The following is a 26,840-nucleotide window of genomic DNA, read 5'->3' as shown; positions in this document are numbered from 1 at the left end:
GGCAACATCATTGAACAGGTGGCTTTTTGGTACCTTCAGTTCCACCCTTACTCATGCTACTTACCCTGCCCCTGGAGGCCCTGGTGGTAAGCTCCCTGTCACTGGAGGTGTTCAAGCAAGGCCTGAATGTCTGCTTATGGGCTGAATGTTCAAGCAAGGCCTGAATGTCTACTTATACTCCACATCCCAGTAGAGGCAGGCATGCTGTCAGAGTCAGCAGAGAGCAGTCCCCATCACCAGCCCAAGAGGTTTTGCGCCACCTGGTGGACATAGGTTTAAACTGCAGACCCTTCCATGGAGAAAACTCAACATCCCAGAATCCTGGGCCTAAACCAGACTACAGTCTCTTAGTTTCAAAAGCCCCCCCACCCCCTGCACGATTTGTGAGAGCTCCGCTGGGCAGGCACCAGTGGGCGCTGGAGAGGTCTCTCTTACTGGGAGGATTTATTAACAGGACTCCGGGGCTGCTGAGGAGTGTCCTGGGATTTGTTCCAGACTTTTGGGTGACAGCCTGGGAAACTACCTGGAGGAGGGTAGGAGAAGACTCTTTTGTTCATTCTCCTCATCTCTGTTACTCGGGAGGGGCCCTGAATTCTCCTTGCCCAGACCTCAAATTCCCAGCAGTGTTCATTTCTGCGTGAGCCTCTATGAAATCACCAACAAACGCACACAAATACCACCTCCCGCCAAAAAAAACTCCTTGTTTTTGCCCCATGCACATCAGATTCTGGAATATTTTGTCTACCAAAGTGCATATTTTTATTATATCTGTTTACTATTAGTTGTGTTTATTGTTTATTGTACTACTTGTTGTCATCAAAGGCTTTGCACTTGCAGTGGAAGCTGTGATGAGCCTCACGTTTGGCACTTCCTCACGGAGTTCACAAAATCCGAGCAAAAACAGAGACACCTGAGATCCCAGTGTGCCGGTGCAGCCCACCTAAGCTGAGTACGGGATCCTGCGCGGCCCTCCCCCCAGACTAACATGCCCGGGTGGGGCCCTGAGGGGCACACTCCCTGCCTGTGCTGAGCCCCTGTCCCAGGCCAGCTGCCCCTCTCATCACTTCTCTTTCCCGATTCATTTCGTCCTAAGGGCATAATTTTAATCACCCCAAGCCTAGACCTGGGCGTCAGAGGAAGCCAGGCTCCCGTGAAGTGGTGTGGGGAAGCCCCCAGCACAGGGCCTGGGACCATGCTTCTCCAGCAAGTCTGCTGGGTGAACAGCAGGCTCCCTGTGGACTGGCATCAGCGTGTGGTTTCCTCCTCACAGAGCAGCTGCCCAAGAAGTGGGGCATGTGAAGTGGGGCTGGGGGGAGTCTCCTCCTGCTGTCCCTGTGGGTCATACACGGGACAGCCCCCCGCCCCCCCGAAAGGCTCCTTCCTCTCGCCTGGGAGTCTCAGCCCTGTCCTGGTCTACTTCCCCGTCTTAGGGAGCCAAGCTGACCCAAGCACACACCTCAGGGCCCTCGTCCTCCCTCCAGGACAGGCCTCTACAGTCAGCCCCCTCCTGGTCCCCCTGTACCTGCATTCTCCCTGAGCCCTCGGGATCGGACGACCCACTGCCCTCCCCATCTCCACACCTCACCCTCCGAAAGGGAAAGGGAAAGCAGAGCAGAAGCCTGGATGATCCTCCTCAGGGACACTTTCCCTGGACCTGCCAAGCAGCATTCACCAGTGCCACTTTGTCACTGCTGACCCAGGGGCACGCGTCCATTGCCCCTCACTCACACATCTGCCCGACAGCTGCCTCCTCACTGGTGAGTGGATGCCCAAGGGCAGAGCCCTCACCCTCCTCCCTCAGGCAGTTAACTCACAAGGATTTGGGAATTTAAAAAACTAAGGTTATGTCCTGGCCAAGTAGGTCCCGATAAGAACATCATCCCAATAGGCCAAGGTTGTGAGTTCGAGCCCTGGTCAGAGCACATACAAGAGTCAATCAGTAACTGTAAATGACTGGGACAACAAGTCAGTGCCCACCCCCCCTCTCTCTCTCCTTCCCCTCACTCTATAAAAATCAATAATTTTTTTAAAAGTTAAGGTTATAATTTTAAATGTTTAAAATATGCATATTCTGATTTCAGGACAACTCACTTTAAACTCCTCACCCTAACCTTGAGGCTACCCTGGTGGCAGCTTAGCTCAGAGGTGCCAGGAGTGGCCAAGCCAGTGCAGGGAAGGGGACCAGCCCCTGACCTTGGCCAGCTCCAGATGAGCCAGCACCACCTTTGCATCTGCCACCAGATGCTGACCAAGCCCTTGATCTGCAAATGTGGGTGTTTTCTGTGTGTCTCTAAAACTGTTGACCTAATAAACCAGATCACTCATATGTGGAATATAATAAACAAGATAAAGTAACCAACAAAATAGAAACAGACTCATAGATACAGAGAACAGACTGACGGCTATCAGAGGGGGGTGGTTTGGGGGGCTGGATGAAAAGGTGAGGGGGTTAAGCAAACCAAAAGCACCTCACAGACACGGATGAAAGCATGGTGCTTATCAGAGGGAACGGGGGGGGGGGGGTGTTGAAAGAATACTTGAGTAGAAAAGGTGGATTAGCGGTCACCTCCAGTCAAGGTGGAGGCATAGGCAGACGTGCTTTGCTTCCTCACACAACCAAAAGAAACACTACAACACATTTAAAAACAGAAAACAACCAAAACTGCCAGAAAAATTGAACTGTATAGAAGTCCAACAACCAAGGGGTTGAAGAAGAAACATTAATCCAGACTGGTAGGAGGGGCAGAGACAGGAAGCCAGGGCAGAAGGATGTGCAGCAAGGCAGTGGGCCTGGTGGGCAAGGTGGTGGCTGGTGGACAGGGACAACCCACATCCGTGTGCAGATATACCAGGAGGAACAACTGGGGAGTGAGATACACCACGTAACCCAGGGCCTCAGCTCAGGAAACAAAACTTCAAAGCTTCTGGCTGTAAAAATCTGTGAGGGTTGCAGAGGCGGGAGAAACTCCCAGACTCACAGGAGAGTCCTAGAACATACACAAACCCACCCACCTAGGAATCACCACCAGAAGGGCCCAATTTGTTTTGGGGTAGCAGAAGTGATTGAGAGCTGGTGAGAGCCGACCAGGCAGCATTTTTCCCTCTCTGACCCCTCCCCCCCACACAGCACCACAGCACAGTGAAGTGAGTTTCCCTGCCCTGGTGAATACCTAAGGCTCCTCCCCTTACAGCGTAACAGGTGTGCCAAAACAAAGAAATATGGCCCAAATGAAAAACAGATTAAAACTCCAGAAAAAGAACTAAGTGATAAGGAGACAGCCAACCTACAAGATGCAGAGTTCAAAACACTGATAATCAGGATGCTCACAGAAATGATTGAGTACAGACACAAAGTACATGAAGAAGTGAAGGCTGTGCGAAGTGAAATAAAGCAAAATCTACAGGGAACCAACAATGAAGGGAAGGAAACCAGGACTCAAATCAACAATTTGGAATGGAAGGAAGAAGTAAATATTCAACTGGAACAGAATGAAGAAACAAGAATTCAAAAAAATGAGGAGAGGCTTAGAAATCTCTGGGACAACTTTAAATGTTCTAACACCCAAATTACAGGGGTGCCAGAAGGAGAAGAGGAATAGCAAGAAATTAAAAGCTTATTTGAAAAAATAATGAAGGAAAACTTCCCCAATCTGGCAAAGGAAATAGACTTCCAGGAAGTCCAGGAAGCTCAGAGAATTCCAAAGAAATTGGACCCAAGGAGGAACACACCAAGGCACATCATAATTACATTACCCAAGATTAAAGATAAGGAGAGAATCTTAAAAGCAGCAAGAGAAAAGGAGACAGTTACCTGCAAAGGAGTTCCCATAACACTATCAGGTGATTTCTCAAAAGAAACCTTACAGGCAAGGAGGGGCTGGAAAGAAGTATTCCAAGTCATGAAAGGCAAGTACCTACATCCAAGATTATTCAGCAAAGCTATCATTTAGAATGGAAGGGCAGATAAAGTGCTTCCCAAATAAGGTCAAGTTCAAGGAGTTCATCATCACCAAGCTCTTATTATATGAAATGTTAAAGGGACTTATCTAAGAAAAAGAAGAAGATCAAAACTATGACCAGTATTCATAGTACTAGTCATAGTTTTGACAACTCACATATTCATAAATGACATCTCATGACTATCAACAACTGAATTAAAAACAAAAACAAAAACATCCTAAGCAAACAACTAGAACAGGAACAGAATCACAGAAATGGAGATCACATGGAGGGTTATCAGCAAGGAGAGGTAGTAGGTAGAATGGGGGAAAAGGTACAGAGAATAAGAAGCATAGATGGTAGTTACAAAACAGACAGGGGGAGGTTAAGAACAGTATAGGAAATGGAGAAGCCAAAGAACTTACATGTACGACCCATAGACATGAACTGAGAAGGGGGATGTGGGTGGGGTGCAGGGTGGAGGGGGATAAAGGGGAGAAAAAAAGGGACACCTGTGATCGCATAATCAATAGAATATACTCAAAATACGAAAAAGAAAATGTGGATCAATATCGTGGGGAGGGACCAGAGGAAGAAGTCAAGAAAGGCTGTCACCACTGGCATCCTGCGCAAGAACAACAGTGGGTCCCCAATCAACCCGACTCCCTGCAGCAAGAACCCAGGACCTGGCAGGGCCACCGAGGGTACAGAAAGTGCTACACACTGTCCGTCTTACACTTCAGCTGTGTTCTGGGTGATGCTGGGGGAGCACCGGAGTGGAGCTCCTCTGGGAGGGAAAAGGGCTTTCTCGACACAATCGGTGTTGTGCTCCTAGGTGCAGAGGTCAGATGCCAGGTGCCAGAGGAGAGAGGGTTGGGAGTCTGGACGAAACAGGCAAAGGGATTAAAGGCACAAATTGGCAGCTACAGAACAGTCATGGATGTAAAGCACAGTATAGGGAACTCAGCCGATAATACTGCAGTGACTGTTGTAGTGCGGTGCTAGTGGGTGCTGGGACACTTTGTGGAGTACATGGTCATCTGACCACTGTACCGTACACGTGCAACTAAACACAAAATAACATCAAATGTAAACTGTAACTGAAAATTAAAATGTTTTAAATCATTTTTAAAAAAAGGATCCATGTCAGGGAAAAGATGGAGAAACATGAAGCCCGTGTTCCTGGGCTGATGCTGTAAATGGCTTAACCAGATGTACACAGTGACTGGTATCTTTTATTTCACTAATGACCTTCTTACATTACACTTTTTTCATAAACTCTTTTTTTAAAGATTTTATTCATTTATCTTTAGAGGGAAAGGGAAGGAGAGAAGGAGAGAAATACCAACGCGTCGTTGCCTCCCTGCTGGGAACTGGCCTGCAACCCAGGCATGTGCCCTGACTGGGAATCAAACCGCAATCGTGTGGTTCGCAGGCCCGCGCTCAATCCACTGAGATACACCAGCCAGGTCATAAACTCTTTATTTACTGTTGACATTAATGTAATCTGGCAAAAAAGACATGACTGGCTACTTTTTCAAACCATGAAATATATTTTCTGCATTTTAAAATTATTTGTGAGGAAGTCCATTTTGACATGTATTGTTTTCAGTGACTCATGACTTTTCAGGAATCTAATTCGAAAAAAAATGGAGTTAAACCCACAGCCTCACCTGATGCCAGGTACACAGTAGGTGCTCACTTCTTGCTCACAGAATGAAGACCTGAAGAATCCCTTATTCCCGGCAGCCAGGTGTCCAGCGCAGAGCACGGCCTAATGTGCCTGGGAGGGTGGGAGTGGGTGGAGCCAAAGGAGAGCCCGAGGATCAGGGACCTGGGGTGGTGAACTCTAGCCCAGCCCGCCCACCACCCTCTTCTGGCCCCAAGAGTCCCAGTGTGGGGCCAAGACACAGTCCCTAGGATACGCAGGTGTCTTCAACCACTAACACACCAGCAGGCAAAAGCCAACATCGTAACTGGCAGAAACGACCTAGGATTCTGTTGTTATTTAAACCTCACATCTTGGACCCATGAAAAAGATGTGAGACAAGAAGAAATGAGGCAACGTTAGCGGGCAGCAGGCTACAATGGGCAGCGTGACCTTGGGCAAGTCACCTCTGACCTCAGCTGTGTTGTTTACAAAAGGAGAAGCTGGTCAAGTTCATCTACACAGTCCCTGCCACTCATTACGCGGTTGTGGGTTAGAGATGATGAGAAAGGCTACAGGGTGTGGGTCCACCCTGGACCAAGGTCACGGAGAGAAAACAGTCTCGGGGAAGTTGGAAGGGGCAAGGATTTCCTGCTGAACCTATTTGCTAAGACCCCCTGCCTGGCTCCTTTGGGTGTGGAAATGTCGAGAACCACCCCAGACCGGACTCAGCCAGGAGTTTCCCTGCTCATGAGCTGTCACAGTGTTGAGTCCCAAAGTCCAAGAATCCTTATCAGCGTCCCCTGTGTAGTGACTCAGGCCAATGTAGGTTCAGTCAGACAGGGGTTTTCTGACACTCGGGAGGCAAGAGGAAGAGGCGGTTCCTCCTTCCAGGTACGCAGATGCAAACCCAAGGCCTTCTGTCTTTGATTACGTGAAAACACTCCCTTCGCTTTGTCCCCGACCTCCCAGGTGTGCAGGGGCAGAAGCTCCGCCCCTCAGGAGCCCCCAGTCAGGACGTGGGGGCTGAGGGGCAGAGGCATTTTCACACTTTTAGAGCAGCTTTTGGTTGGCAGAGTTTTCCTAGTCAGCGCTCTTACAGAGCAGGCAGGCACAAGTGTTGTCTTACTGAAGTTTTCTGCTTCTCCTGTGAGGCCGGTCAGGACGACATCCCCATTTCAAGGGTGAGAACCCTGAGGCTCCAGAGAAGTGGAAGGACTGGCCCAAAGTCACATAGCAGATTCAGGTATAGGAGCGTGGGAAGCCACAGGGAGAGACGTGGCAACCTTCACTGGGTCACAGTCACAGAGTCACTGAAAGACTGAAAGCTGAGGACAAGGGGTCTGCTCCTCGAAGATGCCAGGGGCAGAGAGGCAGGGCCATGGCCTCTGCTTCAGAAGCGCCCAAGACACGGGGAGTCGCTAACAGAAAATGGGGAGCAGCGCTGGGTTCGGTGAGACACCAGCTCTGCAAGTCTGTTTTCCCACCTGTAAACCTCACAGGCTTGGCGAGTGAACTGGACCCATACACAAGGCCTGCACACAGTAAGCACTTCCTGTCAGGTAAAACGATTGTTACTGTGACTAAAGGTTGACAAAGCAATGACCCTTTTGTCTGTTTCACACATCAGACCCCGGGGGTGGGTTTTCATGAGCGTGCCCCTCCGACAGACACGGACCAGACAAGCTGAGGCTCACTGAGAGCACTCCGCTTCCTTCTTCTGTGAATGGAAGTCGTCGGCTGGGTCCCCCACCCGGGCAGGTGGCCAGGGGTAAGGCAGGGAGAAAGTTCATGCCCGCTGCCCCTACTCAGCCCCAGGGCTTCCCCACCCAAAGAATGAAGCCTCCTCAACGTCCTGGGTGTGAGCCTCCCGGTTCTCCGCAGGTCCAGGTCCCCCAGGCAGCATTAAGGTCTGAGACAACAGCTGAGATCCTGTGAGTGCAGAACAGGGATCCTGCTGCCCTGGAAAGAGGCAGGAGGCCGTGCAGCTCACTGCTGCCTTCATGGGAGACCCGGTCTCCGGTCCATCGGCGCCCAGAGCTCAAGTAGCCCTCACGGAGAGACTTGGAGCATCTCCTCCTTGAAATCCATCTTGTCCTGCTCCTGGCTCTCCAGCTGCTCCGGGCAGCCGCCCTTGTCCTCGGTGATCTTCCCAGGTATCTTCAGAAATCTGGAATTCAGGCCCCAGCTGCAAATCAGCCGCTGCCCCAGCTGTGGAGGCTCCCAGCCCACCCAACCCGAGCCCTGCTTCCCCTTCGCACCTCAACCCCGAAGCTACTCACCTGAAGAGAAGCTTCTGCCCGGGCTCCTTCTTAATGATGTTCAGCTTATAGTAGTGGCGGAGGGCACGTGACATCTTCTCATAGGTCATGTTCACCCGGTTCTGAAAGGCAAAGCAGCCCACATCACCCCCCACTCCCCACCCCATTCCTTCCAGGCCTCGGTTTCCACACCTGGGAGGGAGCAGCCAGGGGTTCTGTGAGGGCACGTGACCGCTCTCCTGAGTTTGGAAGGAGGAAGTCAGGGGAAGGTCTGGGAGAAATGGGGTGATTCTCTCGTCTGTCTGTCTGAGAACCATGGGGCAGGAGCAAATCGCGCGTTGCTTTTAAATAGCAAATGCCACAGGCAGTAACAAGGAAATGTATAATTAGTTGGAAATGTAATCAGAGACATGAGGGGCCACGAGGGCCGGTCACTTCTTCCTCTCTGAGGGGCAGGCAGGGCAGAGTAGGGGCAAAGCGGCTGGGCTTTGGGGTCAGTTTAAGCCCCAGCTCCACCATTGGGCAGCTATGTGCCCATGGATGAGTTTCCTACCTCTCGGAATCTGTGTCTCTGATTATAAAATGAGGATAAGAACATCTGACTCACAGGTCTGTGGGAAGAATTAAATTGCTGACCCACTTAGCACAGTGCTTGGGATGCACTGTGCACTCACGGGGTGGGTTTACTACTCTCCCAGCCTCAGGTTCCCACACACACACCCCATGCTGTGCAGGGGTTAGACCACGGAGGCACACCCAAACTCCAGTCGCCTGCACCCTTCCGGCCACCAGCACGACTGAGAGGCGACAAAACAGAGGACAGGGCTACCGTCTGGGTTCGAGTCCCCACTCTGCCACCTCCTGGCTACAGGCAAGTTGCTCACCCAATCCGTCCCTAGTTGCCCCATCTGATACTGCCTACTCTCACAAGGCGGGTGTGAGGGTTACATGAGGTAAGACGGGTAAAGCCCCCAGAGCAGTGCCAGCCAATCAAATGCTATACCAGCTTAGGAACTGCTACGTACTGCAGATTATCATTATTTTTAACAGTTGTCTATAAAAGACTCATTTTTTTTTTACTTAAATGAATTAAGTTCTAGATAAGGACACTTGCTTTATATCACCACTATGAGTCATGAGATTGGCATGATAGTTAAACTTTAAAATCCTAATTCTTACTAAAATAAATACTTAGCTACTAGAACCCTCTGACAGACACCCATTTGGGAATGGGTACTCCTTGCACTGGGAATGCTGGACTCGGATTCCCAGGCCTTTCAGGCCCTGACACTGGACGCTCCCACGGGGCCTGAGACTTGGGTTTCTGTCCTGACTCGTCCCAGGGAACCAGCTTCCTCATCTCGGGGAGGCAGCCGACCACCCCGACAGCATACAATGTGCGATTCATTTAAACCCGCTTTGAAAGGGTGCAATGCCAAACAAAGGTGGGACTAATCGATTAGAAGGCGAAATTCCCAAGTTCCAGGAATAGTTCCCATCATCAGGAAGTAACCTGTCTGTCCCTCAGGATGCCCCAAAATGAAAGGACCCCAACCTTTCCTGGAGCTGCAGGTGAAGCCCCATCAGTTCGGGACTGTGCCCTGGTGCTAAGGGGCCCACTCTGACCGCCTGGCCCTGCCCTCCTCTGGCTATGCGGAGACCGTCCCGCCCGCTGGCTGAAGTTCACCTTGTGGTTTCCCCAGAGTCTGGCGAGCCCATTAGGATCCACAACTCGGAAAATCTTGGCGTTCTTGTCTTCCCACCTGATGTAGGACTTGTACCTGGTGTCAGAGAGCAGCTGGTACACGTAATCCCACAGCAGCCGGCAGTCTGCAATTGAGCACAGGGGTGCGGACAGGGCGCTTCCCCGGGGCTGTGAGGATGGCCATTAGAAAGGCACTCTGGGGCCCCTTGCGGCTGGGGGTCCCGTGTGCAGCAGGATGGTGAAGATGATGGTTAACAGAAACGAGGGGCCCCTTACTCATTGTCCTCTTCAATCACCCAAACTCTGGGGATATCTATCTTTAACCCCAGTAAGAGATGAGGCAAAGGGCTCAGAGAGGTACAGATGCATCCAAGGCACTCAGCTCCTACAGGCAGAGCAAGGAGTCTAACCCAGCTCTGCAGACCACAAAGCCAATGCCCTCCCCTCAGGCAAAGGCAATTCCCAGGCCCTTGTCTGCCCCTGGGCCAGTCACTCGGCCCTTTGGACTCTGCTAGATCAGGCTCTTGCATCCATCTTCATCCTAACAGGGGAGTCAGGAAAGCCAAATGTGCCATTGTGGGGGACAAACGGCAGAGGGAGCCCAGGAGCACCAAGATTTCTCTTCCACTACCTAGGCCTCCGGGCCATTTTCCCCACAGGGTGTGATGTGAGTGTGAAGTAACCCAGTAGACACCAACAACCCTCAGCAGAGTGCCTGGGGCAGAGTGAGCATTCAAACAATGTTAAGCATTATTATTTCTAAAAAGCTCAAGTAATTGTGCTTTAGAGATTCCTAGTCATTTCCAACCCAGAAGCCAAGCTTCTCCCCGCTCTACGGTAGCGTAGAGCACAGGGGCCCCAGCGTGGCTAGAAACCACCCTTTGGTGCTCATCTGTCAGTCTGTCTGCTTGCCTGTCTGTTAGTCGATCCTTTAACAAGAAACGCAGAACAGAAGCGTATCGCCTGGTTGGAGCTCAGGCTGCCTGGGTTCACACCCCAGCTCAGCCCTCACTGCCCGTATGAGCGTGGAAGGTCACTGCCTGGTTACCTGTGACGAGGCTAACAGTAAATAACACCAAGCTCAAGGGCTGTAGTGGGATTAAATAAAGGACCATCCCTGGCACATAGCAGGTGCTCAACTATTTAAAAATTAATACGGTTTTAAATGCTAATCTGACTGACAGTCTGACTATGACTGGTGACAGAGCAGGCTTGGCAATCCCAGGCGGCACTGCTCCTGTGGCCGGATTGTGGCCAGAACACAGGACAGCCTCCCCACGCCGCTGCCTCCCAGCATAGATGGATCCTCTCATTCCCCAGAGCAAATCCACCCGCCTCCTTTTCACCTGCGAGCTTGCCCCAGGCCAGGGGAGCACAGCCTCCTACCCACCTGCGATCCGGCCGTCGACCGGGGCCTTCGGCGCCGTGGGGAAGGAGCAGACGCCCTCAGCCCTACAGCCGAGCTCCGCACAGTGAGATAAGTTGAGGGACTCCTCCCTGCCGAGGGGGCACCTGGCCAGGCCAGAGGCATCCAGGTGACTCAAGGAGTTGGTACGGCCAAGATCTGGTGGCTGCTGCAGGAGGCCTCTTTGGGGGCCCACCTGGGAGGGCCTGGTCCCCTCTGCAAGCAAAGGAGCACCATTGATTCTGTGGAACCAGAGCCTTCCCCAGCCCCAGCCCCGGCCCCAACAATGACCTGCCTGGGAGCCCAGTGGGGCAGCACTCCTAACGATCTTCCTCCATCCAGCCCCCTGTTAGAAGGTCAGGGAGGCAGTGGAGGTGAGGGCCAGACAGCCCCAGTGCTAACCCCAGCTCCTAGACAAGTCACTTCGTCTCTCAAGCCTGTTCCCTCATTTGTAAAATTGTGCACAAAGCAAGGGGTGACAGAGCCAGGTCTGGGGCCCAGGTACCCTGGGTCTCAGTCCAGTGTCTTCTCCATCCATCCAATTAGTATTTATTGAGAACCTCCTATGAGCCAGACATTGTTCTAAGAATCTTGGGAACACGTAACTGGACCCCAAAAAAGCCCCTGCCTTCATGGAGCTTATATTCTAGTTGGGTGTGGAAGGAGATAGATGATTAAAATGAAAAAGTAGAAACAGTATATAATATGGAGAGTGAAAATAAAGCACCTTAACACAGATAGGAAATCCTGGGAAAGGTGCAGGTGCATGTTGGTCTCACTGACATGTTAACGTTTGGACAGACAGCTGAAGGAGGGCTACGTGGGTATCTAGAGAAGGGACTGACAGGCGGAGGGAACAAGTGCAAAGGCCCTGAGGCAGGAGTGTCTCTGGCTCGTTCTGTGAGGAGGCCAGTGTGGCTGGAGCAGCATGAGCAAGGAGAGGGGTGGCGGAGGATGGCAGAGCATCACGAGGTCGTTGTAAGGACTGTAGCCTTGACTCCAAGAGAGATGGGAGCCACCGGAAGGTTTTGAGCTGAGAAGTCACACAACCTAATGAATCTCTCCAGCTGCTCTGTTGAGAACACATCATAGGATATCACGAGTAAAAGCAAGGAGAGGCAGTTCCAGGCTAGGAGAGAAAGAAGACAAAGAAGACATCCAACATTTTGCCCAGAGCATTTGGAAGGCGGCAGGAAGCAGGTGCCCGCTCCAGGAGTTGAGATGCCTGCTCCACGTCCGGGTGGAGGGTGGGGCAGGCGGTGTGTAGTGCTCCAGTCTGGGGCTCAGAGAGGCCCAGGCATACACGGGAGTCACCGGCACTGGATGGCACTCCCGGCCCGAGACCCAGTGAGATTACCCAGGGCTGAGTGGAGATGGAGAAAAGGCTCCCTGAGCTCTGTGGTGCCCCAACACGTAGAAGTAGGAGAGAGGAGAAGCCAAGAGACTGAGAAGGAATGACCAGTGGGGCGTCCTAGAAGCCAAAGGAAGAACAAGGACGGAGGACAGCCCACTGGGTGGGAGGCTGTGAGAGATCACAGCGAGTGGACTGGTCATCCCTAAATTCAGGTCCCTGGAGACCCTGACAAGAGCCATTTCCATGGAGAGATCAGGGGGGAAAAAAAGAAACAGAACCATACAAACAACCCTTTGCTGTGGAGAGCAGAGAAATGAGAAGAGAGGCAAGGCCCGTTAGCCACAGAGCTGCACCCGGGGCTGCCTGTCAGAGCATCCCAGGGGGCAGGAGGTGGGGGCTGAGGGGGCAGGGAGCAGACAGGGAGCTCCCACACCCCTGCCTCTGCCATGATTTTGCCTGGATGAAGCCCTGCCCTCCCAATGAGGCCGATTTGGGAGAGGGTCTCAGACTTCTGCTAAGGGCCTCCTCACCTTCCAGGGAGTAGGGGCAGTACCGACTGGGCATCTTCTGCCTAAAGGCCCCTCCAAACAAAGGGCCACATACCAGGGCTTGCCGCTGGGTCTTGATGTACTGGAGCAGCTCATACAGGACATCACCTGGGGTGGGGCAGGAGGGGGCTGCTGATCAGGCTGGGTGGGGAGGCCCTGCCTCATTCCCCCTCAGTAACCTGCCTCTTGGGTGGCTGTACGTCCTGTCGCAAGCTTCGTGCTGATGGAGATGAGAGGCAGTAGTGCGGTAGGGGAAACTGGGCCACAGGGAATGGGCTGCAAAAGTGAGGGGGCAGGACAGACCCCTGGGGCTGGAAAAACAGCAGCCAAATTGACTCCTGTGCTGTTGGCCGGCTCTGGTGGGAACCAGCAGGCAAACATTTATGGAAAAAGTGGTGTCAGCAGTACTGGGAGGTGAGCATGATCCTCAGCCAAACATGCCCTCCTTCTCTCTCCCTGGGCCTACCGGGGTTTCCATCCGTTTTGAGCAAAGCCAGTGAGTTTCCAGACCTGAACTTGGCGCACGGAACCGGAAGTCGTCCTTGGTGAGGAGGCAGAGGGCCCGGCCATTCATCTCGAACCCGTGCTCGCTCGTGCGCTGCAGAGAGTACTCCTGCTCCGCCCAGCGCAGCCAGTGCAGCACGTCCTCCCGGCTCCAGAGCCCGGGCTGGATCCCTGCAAACACAGCACACGGGCTGGGGGCAGGCATGGGAGCGGGCCAGGGAGAGGCTCTGCCCCAACAATGTCTCATCCTCCTATTTGGGCCCTTGCTTGAATGTCACCTCCTCGAAGAAGCCCACCCTGAACACCCCATCTGAGCGGATGCTCTCCTGTCCTGCTCTCCACCACCAGTCATTTCAATCTCACTGTGTCCTGTTCTTTCCCTTCCCTTACTTTCTATTTACACTTTACATGAGATATAATCATATGTTTCTATTTATCATTATCTATAAATTATGAATGTATTCACTTATTTATTTGGGGACCCCCTGCCACCCCCACTTACCCCAGCCTGTCTTCCGATTATTCATTTAGCAAATGCTCACTGAGGACTGCTCTGCGCCAGGCACTGGTCTGGGTGTGCGGGGCAGCCTGTGCGAGTGTTCCGGGACAGTGCCTGGCGCAGGGCAGGTGCTCGATAAACACGTGCCAAGTGATCACACGGATGACCAGCAAGTCCTACAAGGAAGGCGTTACTGCTACTGTTTTCCAGATACAGAAACTGAGGCTCCCAGGGGCTAAGCGACACGGAAGCCTGAGGTACAGCCAGGTCTGGAAGCGGGTCTGTCTGGCCGCTGTTCCCTTCCACTCCGTCTGCCAGCTCGGATCTGGGTTTGCTGGGGGAACAGCCCAGCGGGCAGAGGAGGCTCCACCCACCTTCAGTGCGTTTGTGCGTGCGTTCTGACATCTGGCAAGGCCCAGGTCAGCGGTGGTCTTTCACTCCCCAGGTGCTTCTGCTCTGCCTTGGCTGCCTGCTCTAAGGCCGACTGTGCACCTCCCGAACCTCGCCTGTTTAGCAGGGCCGTAGCCTGACCCTCACGCGCCCTTGGCACTTGTGCCTTCGCAGACTCCTTCCTCCACTAAAAAGATTTTTCAGTTACATTCTAAGACTGCATTGATAGGTGAGTACATCATATATATTCAAACTTTTTCTTTTACCTAAAAGTTCTTTTCCTCTGATTTCAAAAGAAACTGGAATAGTTTCACGGTCTTCTAAAAGTACTGGGGCCCTGGCACTGTGTTTCTGTGATAAGTCAGCCTGGGGCTTTGCTCTGCGTGGTGCTGCCCCCACAGAGGTCTTCCTCCCTCTCAGGGCCCTGGACTATGTGAGAGTGGAAGGAGCCCAGGGCTCCCAGGCCACAGTGACAGGTAAGGACACCTAGGCAGGGGGAGAAGCAACTGTCCACCCCACACCCCGACAGTGACAGAGACGGAGCCAACCTCTGGCTGCCTTGCTCCCAAAACAACATATGAGATAAAAGTATTTTATGTCTTACAACACTGTGGGTCATCTGCTGATTCATTCCTTTGGCCAATATCTCCCAAGCACCGGCCGTGTGCCAAGCACCATGCCACTGCTGGGGACAGGACACAGATCAAGGCTGGCAGGAGGGCGGGCCCCAGCACGGGGGGACAAGCCAACAAGAGTCTGATCAGCGGCACAGAGGGAAAGTGCACCGTGCTCTGGACGCAGGAAGCAGGGAGCACCGCCCAGCTTGGAAGGCAGGACAGGCCTCCTTTACCTTACCTTATTTGGAACCTAAGAGTGAATAAGAAGGAGAAGAATAAATGTCTGAAATAGACCAAAAAGGTATTTAAGAGGGGGAAAAAAGAATAGAGGTGACAAGTGATCTTTGTGGTACCACATACCGCAAAGTCATGTAATTAAGATCTGATACTATTAAATTAAGAATGACAAGAACCATTGAAAAAGAAGAAGGAGCCCGGAGGGCTGTGTGTGTGGAGGTTAAAGTATGCCGGCGATGGGGTTTTATAGTTCAGTGGAAAAGGACCGTCCTTTTAACACGTGGTAAAACCACAACTGGCTCTCCACGCGGAAAAGCACATTTGGACCCTCACCTCCCAAAATTCACAAAAATCACAGAAATCAATTCCCGATGAATTAAGGCCTAGTGAAAACCTCATCGGACGTAGAAATAAGAAACCATATGAACTAAACAGGGTGGGAGACCTCAGCCGTGACAGGACACTCAGAGGCTGCGATGGCATTGATTTGTGCCTGTGTGACAAAGGTGGCACACACAAGCTCAAAAAGGACAGGTTTGGGGGAGATACCTGCAGAGGACAGATAAAAGACTAATGCCTATCATTGGTCAAGAGCATCTTTAAATATTTTTTAAGACAAAAAAGTCTTACCTCTGTTCAGAGTGGTGTGGGATAGCTTAGCACTATTAACACTTCAGTCCTGGAAGTGTTAACACTTCCTCACTGTGGGGCTTGTGCAGAGCGCTGTAGGCTGTTTAGCAGGGTCCCTGGCCTCTACCCACTAGGAGTCAGGGGCACACACATACCCAAAAGCTATGACAACAAAAAATGTCTGCAGACCCTGCCCAGTGTCCCCAAGGGACAGAGAGCAAAGTCACTGCCGGTGGAGAGCCCTTGCGGTGGAGCGGCCCCAAGAACAACATGCGAGAAGATGTGGCCTCACTAGTCAGGGCCAGGCACCGTCACAGAAGAACGAGATGCCGTTTCATTAGCACCTACACCGGACAGGAATGCACAGAAAGTGATGCCTTGCTGGTGGAAACGGGAATTCAGAGCCTCAGGGGGAGTCGGGCTGGGCGATGGAGTGAGACACAGACAGCTGGGGGCGGCACTCAGAGTCCGCATCCAGGAGGAGTCCGGGCGGGGCCCACACTGCCAGCCGGGCCTCCAGGGCTCTGGGGGCCGAGTGGCAACTGCGTTTTCTGCTGTGTTGCCTATTTTATAATATTTGAGGCTGTCAGTCTGAAAATTTGAAACTATGATTCCTGAGTCAGAGGTGCCCACTTCCCTGTGTTTGGCCAGAGCGTGGGAATGTCTCCATCCCGACCCTGACACCGCCCTCCGGGGCTGTTCTGACTCTGTGAAAAACTGACCACACTGAGAGGAGAACCCCCTGAACCTGCATACATTATCAGCCACGGATGGGGTTCTGCCCCCAGCTCCACGGAGACGGGCAGGAGACGTTCCGAGCTCTCTCTGAGGGACCTGAGGTCACACACAGCCCCAGCAGCACCTGCAACTTCGAAGCCTGGCATCTGCCTGCTGTGTAATTTGGTTTTCCTTTCATTATGTCGTGCTCACTCCTACCCTCCCCTTTCATCCATTGCTGCCAGCATCTCCCGTCCAGTAATAAGAAAAGGGACCTTCTGTCCCATGTCTTCAAAGAATACTAAGGTCAAAAGGCTTTTCCAATAGGATTTGCACCCAAGGAAAGGGCCAGCTTCCAAGCAGTGCATCAGCCACCTAGTGTGGGGTCAAATCCCCAAGCTCAGGATTTGGGTCCCAGCTCAGCCCCTTACTAACCAAGTCACTGTCAACCTCTCTAAGCCTCAGTTTCCCCCTCTGTGAAATGGGATAATAGCACTTCCTCTCCAGGCTGTGGTGCTATATGGGGGGCAGTGTGGTGTGGAGGTTAGGAGCCCAGCATTTCTACTCCTAAGTAAAAAACCTAAGAGACACAATGATCAAATCTACCAAAGGAACATATGCAAATGTCCACTGTGGCTCCATTCACAATAGACAAGAACTGGAAATATCATACATGCCTATCGGCCAGAGGATGAAAAAATTGTGATGTTTTCATGCAATAAATGCTGCTCAGTAATGAATCAGAAAGTACAACCAAGTGCCACTCACAACGTGTGGATAAAACGTAAACATACCACGCTAGGGAAGAATCTTTCTCTCCAGGGAGAGAAATCGAAGTGTGGCTGCCCTTGGGGGGGAAACTGACTGGGAAGAGGGACAAGGGAACTTTCTGGGGCACTGGAAATGCCAGAGATCTTAAGGCACATGGAGGCTACCCAGGTGTATGCATGCATAAAAAACCACAGCGTTGGACACGTCTGATTAGGCCACTGGACTGTATGTAAATTCTACTCCCAAAACCAAGCAGAAGTCAAAACACACAACCACAAAAAGTGCCCTGATGGTGCCAGGCCAGCGGGGGCCTAGATGGCTGTGTTTCACTTTCCTCGTCTGGACCACCTTCAGCAACCAAAGCAAGAACACACAGTGCCGGCCATGCAGGGCTGTCACAAGGGCTCTGTGAGAGCCCATTGAACGTACAGTGTCTGGCATGCGGCAGGTGCTTTCCGGGGCAAACAGCACTCTTCCTGTTAGATGAGGTTACACGTGTGAAATGGGTGGTGCAGGGCACGGCACACCTAAGACCTCAACAAGTGCTGGTGAGCCTCACCTAAGGTGTCGACTCCCCCGAGAAGTCTCCCTGACCTGGTGACTGGGATGGGCCCAACTGGGTCTCCCCCACCAATCTAACCAAACCTCAGGGTGTCACCTGCAGACCAGCCCACAGCGTTTCCCTCTCTCGGCAGCGATCCACTGTGTTTTCAGTTCCCTCACACTAAGCATCTTTGTCTCTCAAGGCTCCAGTCAGATATTGCTGTACTCTGCCTGACCCAAGATTTGCTCACTGGGAATTTCCAGCTTGGCCAGCTCCCAGTTTTGGGACAGATCTGAACAGAGACCCCGCTGGCTGGGGCAGCTGGAGGAGCTGCTTGTCCAGGACACGCTGAGAGGGCTTGGATGTCTTCTTGAAGTGTCAACAGTCCATCCCCCACCTGCAGAGCAGGGCTGGGTGTGGGGGGTGCCCTCACTGCCCTGCCACTGGGCTTAACTGCCTTCTCATGCAGCCCCTGTATCCCCGCCAAGACGTGAGCTCCACGAGGCACAGCCTTTGCTGGTCTCCAGCACCCAGAGCGGCGCTTGCCACATAGTAAATGTTCAATAAATATAAGTTGCCTGAATGAGGGAGCTGAGCACATCAGCAAGGGCCAAAATGGCCTCTGGGCATCCTGACTAACCCCCTCTCCAGCCCCCCAGCCCCAACCAACCAAGTCTCTCTTCCCATAGCATCTTTGTCACTCTCTTACTCAAGAAACTCAAGTGGCTCCCAACCATCACCCCCATTAAGTCAAATCCCCTCCACCCTGTTCTCAAGACTCCCTCAAGCTGCCCCTCCCTGCCCCTCCTCACCACTGCCTGCAGATTACCAGGCCAAGGAACCTCTGGGGGCAACAGAGCTGAACAACCTTCAGCATCCAAATCAGAGCTAGCAACCGGCTTCTACCTACGTGGCAGGGCCTCCAGGACATATGCAGGACACACTGTAAAGTGTTTGGCTGGTCCCCTAAAAATGCAAGCTGTGAGTGACAGCTGTAGGCTCTGAAGGATGTGGGTTCGAATCCCAGCTTCACCATTGTACTGGTGGTTGACTATGGACAAAATCATTCACCCCACTCAAAGGCCAGTTTGCACCTCTGTAAGGTGGGGATAATAACAACCTACTTCCCAGGTCTTTCAAGTGCATTTAATCAGAAGGTGTATTTACAGGGTATGATGTCCAGCACAATACCTGATCGAGAGTAAAAACTTAACAAAGGCCTTTGTTACTATGATCCACATCTTCAGTGGGGGAGGCTGCCCGAAAACAAAGGGGCCAGCTTGTTTCTCTGCCACCGAAACTGTGGTTTAGCATCAGCATCATCTTTAGTTTATTTTGTGACACTGTCTGCCTAGGGGCCCCTCTAATCTGTCACCCCATTGTCAGTGGTCACCAAAAAAAGCCGGTACTGCTTTCCTTGGTGATCACACTCAGCTTTATGGCCATCGCTTGGCTGCGGGGCAGGGGCAGGGGCAGGGCCTGCCCGGAGGCTGTGTTGTCTGGCACTGAGGCATGTCTGAGGGTGGAATGGGAGAGCGGAGGGAAGCCCAGCAAGGGCTCAGCTTGCTTTCTTCCCCAAAGAGGGGTCTCTTCCATTTGCACAGAGATTCACTTGGCCAGGCCCACGCCCTGAGTCTAGAAGGAAAGGTTCTCTGTCCTCAGATGGTTAGTTCTGGGAATCTCCCATCTGGTGGCTGTGGGCTGTAGTCTTCACCGTCAGATGATGAACACCCCTGTCCACACTCACCGCTTCCAGAACCTCTTTCAGTCTCCACCCTCCCCACTCCAGCCCACCTTTGTGCTTTTATACTCGTACCCATCCAGCTTACCACCTCTACTATGCCATCATCCGGGGCAGTGTTTCTCAAACCATTCTGACCTCAACCCAAAGTCGAAAACGTCTTACATCATGACCCACAGATATGGATACACAAATAGTCACAACAAAGAGTTCCTGAAATCACAGCTGCCTTACGAGGTACCCTGACAAACACTATTTCCTTTTGTGAACATACTTATGTTGACCCACTAAGTTGATTTTACCTCCCTTGTGCTCTTGACCCGCACTTTGAAAATTGCTGCTAGGATTTAGATCCATAAATGAGGTCCTCAGACACCTTCCCGGGAGCAGCAGTACTTGGAGTTCATTAGGGATGCAGAACCCCAGGCCCCACCCGGGACCTACTGAACTCAGGAGATTCACAAGCACATTCAGATTTGAAAAGTCCTGCTCTAGGAGCCAGGAAGCCACAGTTGTTAGAATCGTGTCTATTGAAATAAGTGCCCAGGACCCCACTGGAAGTGAAGGCCGGGAGCCTGAGTGGGGCCATGAACACTCTGTTGGAGCTCCCCAGGGCCCTCTGCCCTCACTCACCCTGCCGGGGAGCTGTGGAGCAATGCCGCCCCTCGGCCCAACGTCTGAAAATTAGAGGTGGTGCTCATGTCCCTTCTTGTGGCTTAACCAGAGCTAGGAGCTCTGAAAGTTCATGTCAAAACACAAAGATGTCTCAATCCCTCCACATCCAAGAGTGGGGAAGTTCACAGAGCTTTTTTCCAGGGATAAGCTCCTGGAAAACAAAAAGACCCCCAACCAGGAACTATGAGCCCTGGGTTGGGACCCCGTCTGACATTTGGCTTTAAAGATGACTCTTGTCTCAAGGAGTCTCAGTTTCTCTGTCATCCAGTGAGGCTGTAACGGTGATCACCTCTAAACTGCCTCCTCTCGAAACCCCCTGAGTTGTCCCTTCAAGTGGCATCACCTCCTCCCAGGCTCACTCCCCTGTGACCTCAGCCTGGTCCCGGAAGTGGTCATAGGGCCGGCACTGGCTCCCTGGCCCCTCACTCCACCCCCCAACCCCGCCTCAGGCAGATCCTCTCTCTCTCTCTCTACTTGCACAGACGGGCACATCGTCACGAACCCCAGCCTCCTCCCAGCCCACCTCCTGTCACATCACTTGACATCACAGTCGTCCTCAGAGTGCACTGCCTGCTGCCCCTGGTGTAGGCAAATAAACACAGACAGGGCGCCTGATGGGGCCCTAGCTGGTGTGCTGCGCTGGCGCTGACTCACAAATCTAAGTCAGATTTGTTCTCTTTGTTCATCTTCCTGCTGAGGCAAATCAGCCCTGATAATGAGAACGGAAGCTGGAGGTGGAGGAGAGAATGGGGTGGGGAACTAGGAATAAATGTCAGAGATATGCCCAGCAAGGGAAACCCAATTTCCAGCAACGCAAGAATCGGGCCGACACTGCCCCCTCCATCCAAAAGGTCAAACGCTGGTAAAGTGTCAGCAGTTTGCTTCTTTGGGATGTTGTTGACAGGAAAATGAGTCATTTAGTGTCCTCTATCTTTTAAGACTGTTAGATATTTGCTAAAGGCCAGAACTGTGTTGCCTGAATATTTGCAGAAGCAACTATGAGTCACAGAATCCACTATGAGAAATACAGAAGATGCTGCTGGTGCCCCGCCCAAGGCCCTTGGCCCTCCCCGCTACACTGTGAATACGGCCAAACGCTGCCCTTTACTCTGTGCCCGACTCAGCCAATGAACAGGGCAGCTTGGAAAGCTGGTGACTCCCTACCCCTGGAAGTAGCCATCATCCCACCAGGATGAGAAATGAGTGGATAAAGACCCAGCTTCCTTACCCCTGGGCTGGGATAACTCAGGGTGTGTTCTCACTGTCCCCGAGAGGTCCCCGTTGGGACTGAGCTCCGGCTGCCCACAGAGCTAACTGGCCTGAGAGAACACTCCTGAATTCCTCCTCTCCTCTGTGGAGTATTGCAGGGTCTGCCTCTGGAGCGACCTAACCCAAGGCAACAGGACTAGTACCTTGGGAGCTCTAGATAGGTCACCTGACCCTGTGGTCTGAGCTGCCTGCATAGCCAGGGAACAGACTGGCTCAAGAGGGGAGGAAATTTCTATCACTAGAAATGTGCATAAAGGGGGCCCCACGAAAGGGGGCTTCCAAAAATGAAAAGGCTCTCATAGTTGTATTCGCCGAGGTGGTGACTAAAGTTCCCAGGCCCCTACTTCTGCCCCCTCTCACCCAGGAGCCTTGAGCTAGGCACAAAACAGGAGGCAGGAGGCTGAAAAGTACTTGACCTTGGGCGGAACAGATTCTCTGGGCCTTGGTTTCCTTATCTGGAACATGAGAGAGTTACCTGAGGTGACATCTAGGGTCTCTACCAGCTTTGACATCCTGGGATTTGGTGAACCAGTTGAGGGAGTGGTCTTTGAACTAGGTGGGGGCCTCGGGGAATAGCCCAGAGGGCCCTGTGGGACCTGCCAAGAAGCCCCTCCCTCTCTGAGGCTCAGTGTCCTCAGCAACCATGAAGGGACTGGATTAGATAACCTCTAAAGTCCTGTTCAGCAGCAACACCCAGGGTCTTCAGGTCTGTCCCCAAGGTCCTGTTTTTCCTCATTATCATGGCTTGGGCTGGGAATGGAGCCCAAATCCTACCCTCTATGTAACCGCTGACAAATATCTCCCTGGAGCAGCCCTGAGCCCCAAGCTACTGGCCAGGGTTGGCATCTGGACAAAATGAAACAGTAGAGGTTCCTTACAGAAGAGCTCCGGCCCTTCTCCCCACTTCCCTCTACGCTGCTGGGAGGTACCACAGCCTCCCCCACACTCAGGGCTTTGCTTCTGTCCACACATGCATGTCTTGGTCCCCACCTTCCCCCAGATCATGGAAGGACAGGCTCGGTTCCCCGTTAAAAAAAAGCCAGGCAGCAGAGAACAGAGGCACAAGGGGGCAGCAGGGTTTTCCCAAGCTCGGTGAAGTCCCACCCCACGTTCTGCCCAGTCCTGTCAGCACCTCAGAAAGCACTTTGTGGCCAGGAAATCAGAAGGCGTGACATCAGTACAGCAGTGTTCCAGCCCAGGGCCAGCCAAACAGGAAGCGGACCCAGTGCTTTACAACCAGGCCATACAATCCAGGCCAGACATGCCTTCCCACAGCTGTCAAGACCCACACCCAGTTAAAGATCCCGCCTGCCCCTCAGCTAGCAGCCTATCCCAGGATTCACACAGTTTACGAAGTGCATTTAAAAATCTCTTAGATTATCAGCAGGACCAAGGTTTAGCCTGAATGTGGAGAGCCTGTGTGATCCCCAACACGTCACTCAGCTTTCTTACCCTCGGCGTTGCCATTTGGAACACCCTGTCCATAGTTACGGGTTTCCTCAGGCAAGAGCATTATTGAGAAAATGAAATGAAAGGACGTGGCCATTATATTTCCTGTGGTCATTTTAGGGTGGAATTTTTTGTTTGCTTGACTGGTTGGGGTTTTTTTTATTGTTTTACAACCTACATTCTTTTCTAAATTTTTTTTCCATCACCATTTATCCCCCTTACACACTCTTCCACCTCTACCCGGACCCCAATCACCACAATTTGGGGGGATTTGATTATCTTCTATACATTCTTCTTACGCTTCTCTGTCATTTCCCAATTTTTGATAATAATAAACACATGCTACATTTGTAACAATAAAAAGTAAACGTAATTATCTAAAGGAGAGTTCTACGTACATACGACTGCTGTTTAGCCCCCACTGGCTTCCTCACTGCCCATGTTCCCAGCTCTTGGCCTTTAGGTTGGAGGGGAACCCACTGCTCATCAGATCCCAGCTCTCATCTCCCCAGTGAGCAGACGGGCGCCTCACGCTTGGTCATGCATCTGTGTTCTCTGCAAGGAGAATCCACATTTACCTCCTCTGACTTCCTCATCGAGGAGGAGTTAAAGAAAACCCAGCAAAGAAATAGCAAATGGAAGGACGTTAAACCCTTGAACAAGGGAAGTTTATGCATCACATTTATGACCTTTAAAAACATCGCCCTTTCTCCTCCCCTCTACTCACGGAGTCTTCCTGGCAGCTTGCAGATCCCTCCCTCACCCAGCACGCTGTCCACCTGAGCTTCGTGTCTAGCTTGGGCCTGCTTGCCTGGAGGTGGTGTGGCTCCCAGGGGGCTCACAGGAGAACCGGCCCCTGCTCCCTCCTAGACAAGAAAACCAGGGCGTCAAAGGTGAGCATCTTGGTGTAGGCTCAGTCATCCTTAAAGGTATTAAGAATGTTTTTCCAAAGGAAAGAGCATCCATCTCCGTGTCTGCCGTAGAAGTAGGAACTGTGTGTGTCTTCAGCTTGACACCACTGACACCTTGTACAGAACGGGCACTTGACGAATCCCATCTTTCCTCGTCAAGCTTTTGAGCATGTGCCTTAGCCCATCAGGAGGCTGCCCTGCCCAGACTTGACTTGTAAGCCGGAGATCTGAGGGCCTAGTGATACTCAGTGGGAACCTGAGGGGCCAGGATAAAAAGACCTTAAGTCAGACATAAACAAATGATGAAAAGGTGTTTTCAAAAGAGAAAAAGAAAAGTTAAAGTTCTGAGCCCCCAAATCCCACAATCAGCCTAGCCCAAAGAGCTCATTGGGCAGGATGCCGGGATGGAAGAAGTGGCAGGGTCTGGTAGAAACAGGAGGACCCTGGAAGCTCACTCCCAGTCACCGGCTGCCACATTGTATAAAGTGAAAGTGAAACCGGTCCCAGCCAGAGTCTTTTGCTCACTCTAGGATCTTCAAGAGTGTTACACTGGTCTCTTGGCGTCTGAGGAGGGCGATCTGCCCCAAAAGACTGCCAAGTAAAAGACCGCAAGTAAAGGCCAGCAAAGCAAACCCCAGAAGCCTTGGTCACTGCAGGAGAGGATTCCACACCTTTTGGGGTAGTTCCCACTTTGTTTCTGGCTACTCCCCACCCTGCCCCACTTGGTGCTGTTTCCCAGGCAACCCAGCCTCAGAGGCAGTGGGGGGCTTGCCAAGCAGGAGGAGGGGCTCAAGGCCTAGGGCTGGCTGAGGACTTCCAGGAAGATCCTAGCCTTCTCCACCCTCTTCCAAGCAAGAGGAAGGGGAATCCCGGGGCTGGGACTGCCTGCCTGGGAAAGGGCAGCTAGGGAGCTGTGAGTTAGAGCTCTGGGTTTCTGCATGAAAGCTAGGGAGGAGTGTGATAAAATATATATGGGTATGGATCTTGGGGAGACCAGGGTACAGAAAGGCCTTGGGCCAGGGATGGGGGGTTGCGGGCCGGTTCCCAGGGAAATATGGCACATGGAGAGGGATTGCTAAGGAGAAGAGCTCTTACGTGGTGGCTGTGTGTGCCAGCTGCGAGGGTCTGGCTTGTTCAGAAACTTCCAGGGACTTCACATCTGATTGATGCAGAGGTGAGGAGAAGGACAGAAAGCCCAGCACACAGGAATTTCAAAAAGAGTGAGGGGCTGGAGGTGAGTGCGAGGAGAGGAGTGAGGGGCTGGAGGGGAGTGCCAGGAGGGGAGTGAGGGGCGTTAAGAGATGGATAGCGAGGCTGGGGAAAGTGTTGGAAAGGGAGATCCGAGCCAGGAAAAAAAAGTCTGATACAATGAGGATGGAAAATGAGGTGGTGAAGAAGGGATGGGGGCAGGTGGCTTTGCCGCGTGGTTCGGCTGCCAGGCTCTTACCTGCATTACAGGTGGAGGTGAGGGAGCCACCCAGCTGTCCGTTGGGAGAGCTCCAAAGCCTGCCGCTGCTGGGTCCTAGGCCAGCGCTTCCAGACCCTCCCTTCCCAAATGCCTAACTCGGCCCGGAAAACCGAAATTTCTCGTGGGAGCAATCTCTTTCAAGAAATGCCGGGTAGCGTGCGCTCCGGTTCCCCAGACGAGCAGGCGTGCAGGGCTCTCTGGTAATCGCTATCCTTCCGGGAAACGAAAACGAAAGAGCGGGATCCCGCTTTCACTCCCACCCCGGCGGGCTTGTGGGAGGGCAGGGGCCGGCCCCTGGGGAAGCGGAGCCCCGGGGCCCTGTGGCTCACGTCCTCCCAACCGGTGGACAGCTCCTCCCGCAGCCTGGCCCTGGCTTCCAGGGAGATGAATGTGGAATTCTACCGGATCTGGGGAGCCGAGGGAACTCTGGTCCAGGCAGGGCTCAGGACCACGACAGACCAACCTCATGCTGCCTTTGTGCGTCTCCGCAGTTGGAGAGGAGGGGTCCCCCTCATGCTGTCCATCTGGACCAGCTGCCTGCCCTTAGGGGTGGGTGACCTTTGTCCACATGCCATTTGGCTGGGTGGAGGTCCCAAGGCCCTGAGCCTGGTGTGGTGCTCCTCTTGACCTAGACGCTGGTACTCAGTGGATCCCAACCAGCGCCTTTGCCGGGCCCCTGGCCGCCCCAGGCGTGGTGCCCAGCTGCCCATCACCATGTACATGTACATCTGCCTCAGCTCCCTCTGTCTTCACAGGAAACCGAGAGAGGCTGTAAGCACTAAACCAACATAGCCACAGAAGAAAAGGGGGGAAGAAGCCCCAGTAACCTTCCACAGAAAGGTTGAGGGTGGAGCTACTGTTATTAATACAATAAGGCTTAGCACTGATATATCATGAGCTCCTAAAAACCAATAAGAACAAGGCCAGAAATACAACAGAAAAATGAGCAAAGGCTATAAATAGGCAGTTCACATAAAACAAAATGCCCAGTGGTCCCTAACTTAGAAAAAGATGCTTAGACTCATCATTGTCAAAGCTGTGCAAGTCAAAGTTACGCTGAGATACAATTTTTTACCCATTAACTTAACAAAAATTCAAAAGTTTAATAACATGATCTGTTGGAGAGGCCGAGAGCACTTCACTGGACGGAGGAAGTGGTATGACCCTGCGGGGCAGCACAGCAGGACCGAGCAAAGCGACAAATGCGTTCCGGCTTCATCCAGCATTACCACCAACGGCAGTATTACACACTACCTTTTGTGTGTGTATACATATTTGCACAAAGACACTTCTGGTAGGATGTATAGTAAGTGACATAATTGGGATTTAAGATAGAAAATAAGAGCAAGAGTTTTCATTGCAAATTTTTTAATAATTGTTTTGATGTCATATGATTAAATACCTATTCAAAAGGAAGATGGGGGAGAGGGGGAAGGAAGGAAGGAAGGAATTAAGAAAGGAAAAAGAGGCTCTGGCCAGGCAGCTCAGTTGGCTAGAGTATCGTCCCAATATTCCAAGGTTGCAAGTTCGATTCCCAGTCAGGGCACATACAAGAATC

General features: G+C 52.3%; 1 protein-coding gene across 2 annotated transcripts; it reads right to left on the bottom strand.

The window, feature by feature from the left end:
* Nucleotides 1-5,412: 5,412 nt before the first annotated feature.
* On the bottom strand, nt 5,413-25,740 carry ETV7 (ETS variant transcription factor 7). Of its 2 annotated transcripts, XM_037063306.1 has the most exons (8): nt 25,262-25,740; nt 23,631-23,769; nt 13,371-13,535; nt 12,843-12,968; nt 10,944-11,174; nt 9,536-9,678; nt 7,870-7,970; nt 5,413-7,757 (listed from the first exon to the last, which is right to left on the bottom strand). In XM_037063306.1, exons 1-8 carry the CDS (start codon nt 25,265-25,267, stop codon nt 7,640-7,642), a joined length of 1,029 nt encoding a protein of 342 aa, XP_036919201.1. In that variant the 5' UTR covers nt 25,268-25,740; the 3' UTR covers nt 5,413-7,639. The 2 variants fall into 2 exon arrangements, with proteins under 2 accessions (XP_036919201.1, XP_036919202.1); XM_037063307.1 differs by lacking the exon at nt 12,843-12,968 and having other exon boundaries at nt 5,489-7,757.
* Nucleotides 25,741-26,840: the final 1,100 nt, after the last annotated feature.

This window comes from Sturnira hondurensis, unplaced genomic scaffold, assembly GCF_014824575.4.
Source record: "Sturnira hondurensis isolate 20B ecotype Veracruz unplaced genomic scaffold, ASM1482457v3 Scaffold0014430, whole genome shotgun sequence".
NCBI classification, from domain to species: Eukaryota; Metazoa; Chordata; class Mammalia; order Chiroptera; family Phyllostomidae; genus Sturnira; species Sturnira hondurensis.
Note: the sequence above shows the minus strand (reverse complement) of the source record. Positions and strands in the feature narration are given on the sequence as shown.

Bases quoted from the DNA above. Each gene is read 5' to 3' on its own strand.
- ETV7 (XM_037063306.1), bottom strand. The intron at 9,679-10,943 runs GTGGGTAGGAGG...GCTCAATTGCAG, and splicing joins GGTCGACGGCCGGATCGCAG to ACTGCCGGCTGCTGTGGGAT. The intron at 7,758-7,869 runs GTGAGTAGCTTC...CCTGAATTCCAG, and splicing joins GGGCAGAAGCTTCTCTTCAG to ATTTCTGAAGATACCTGGGA.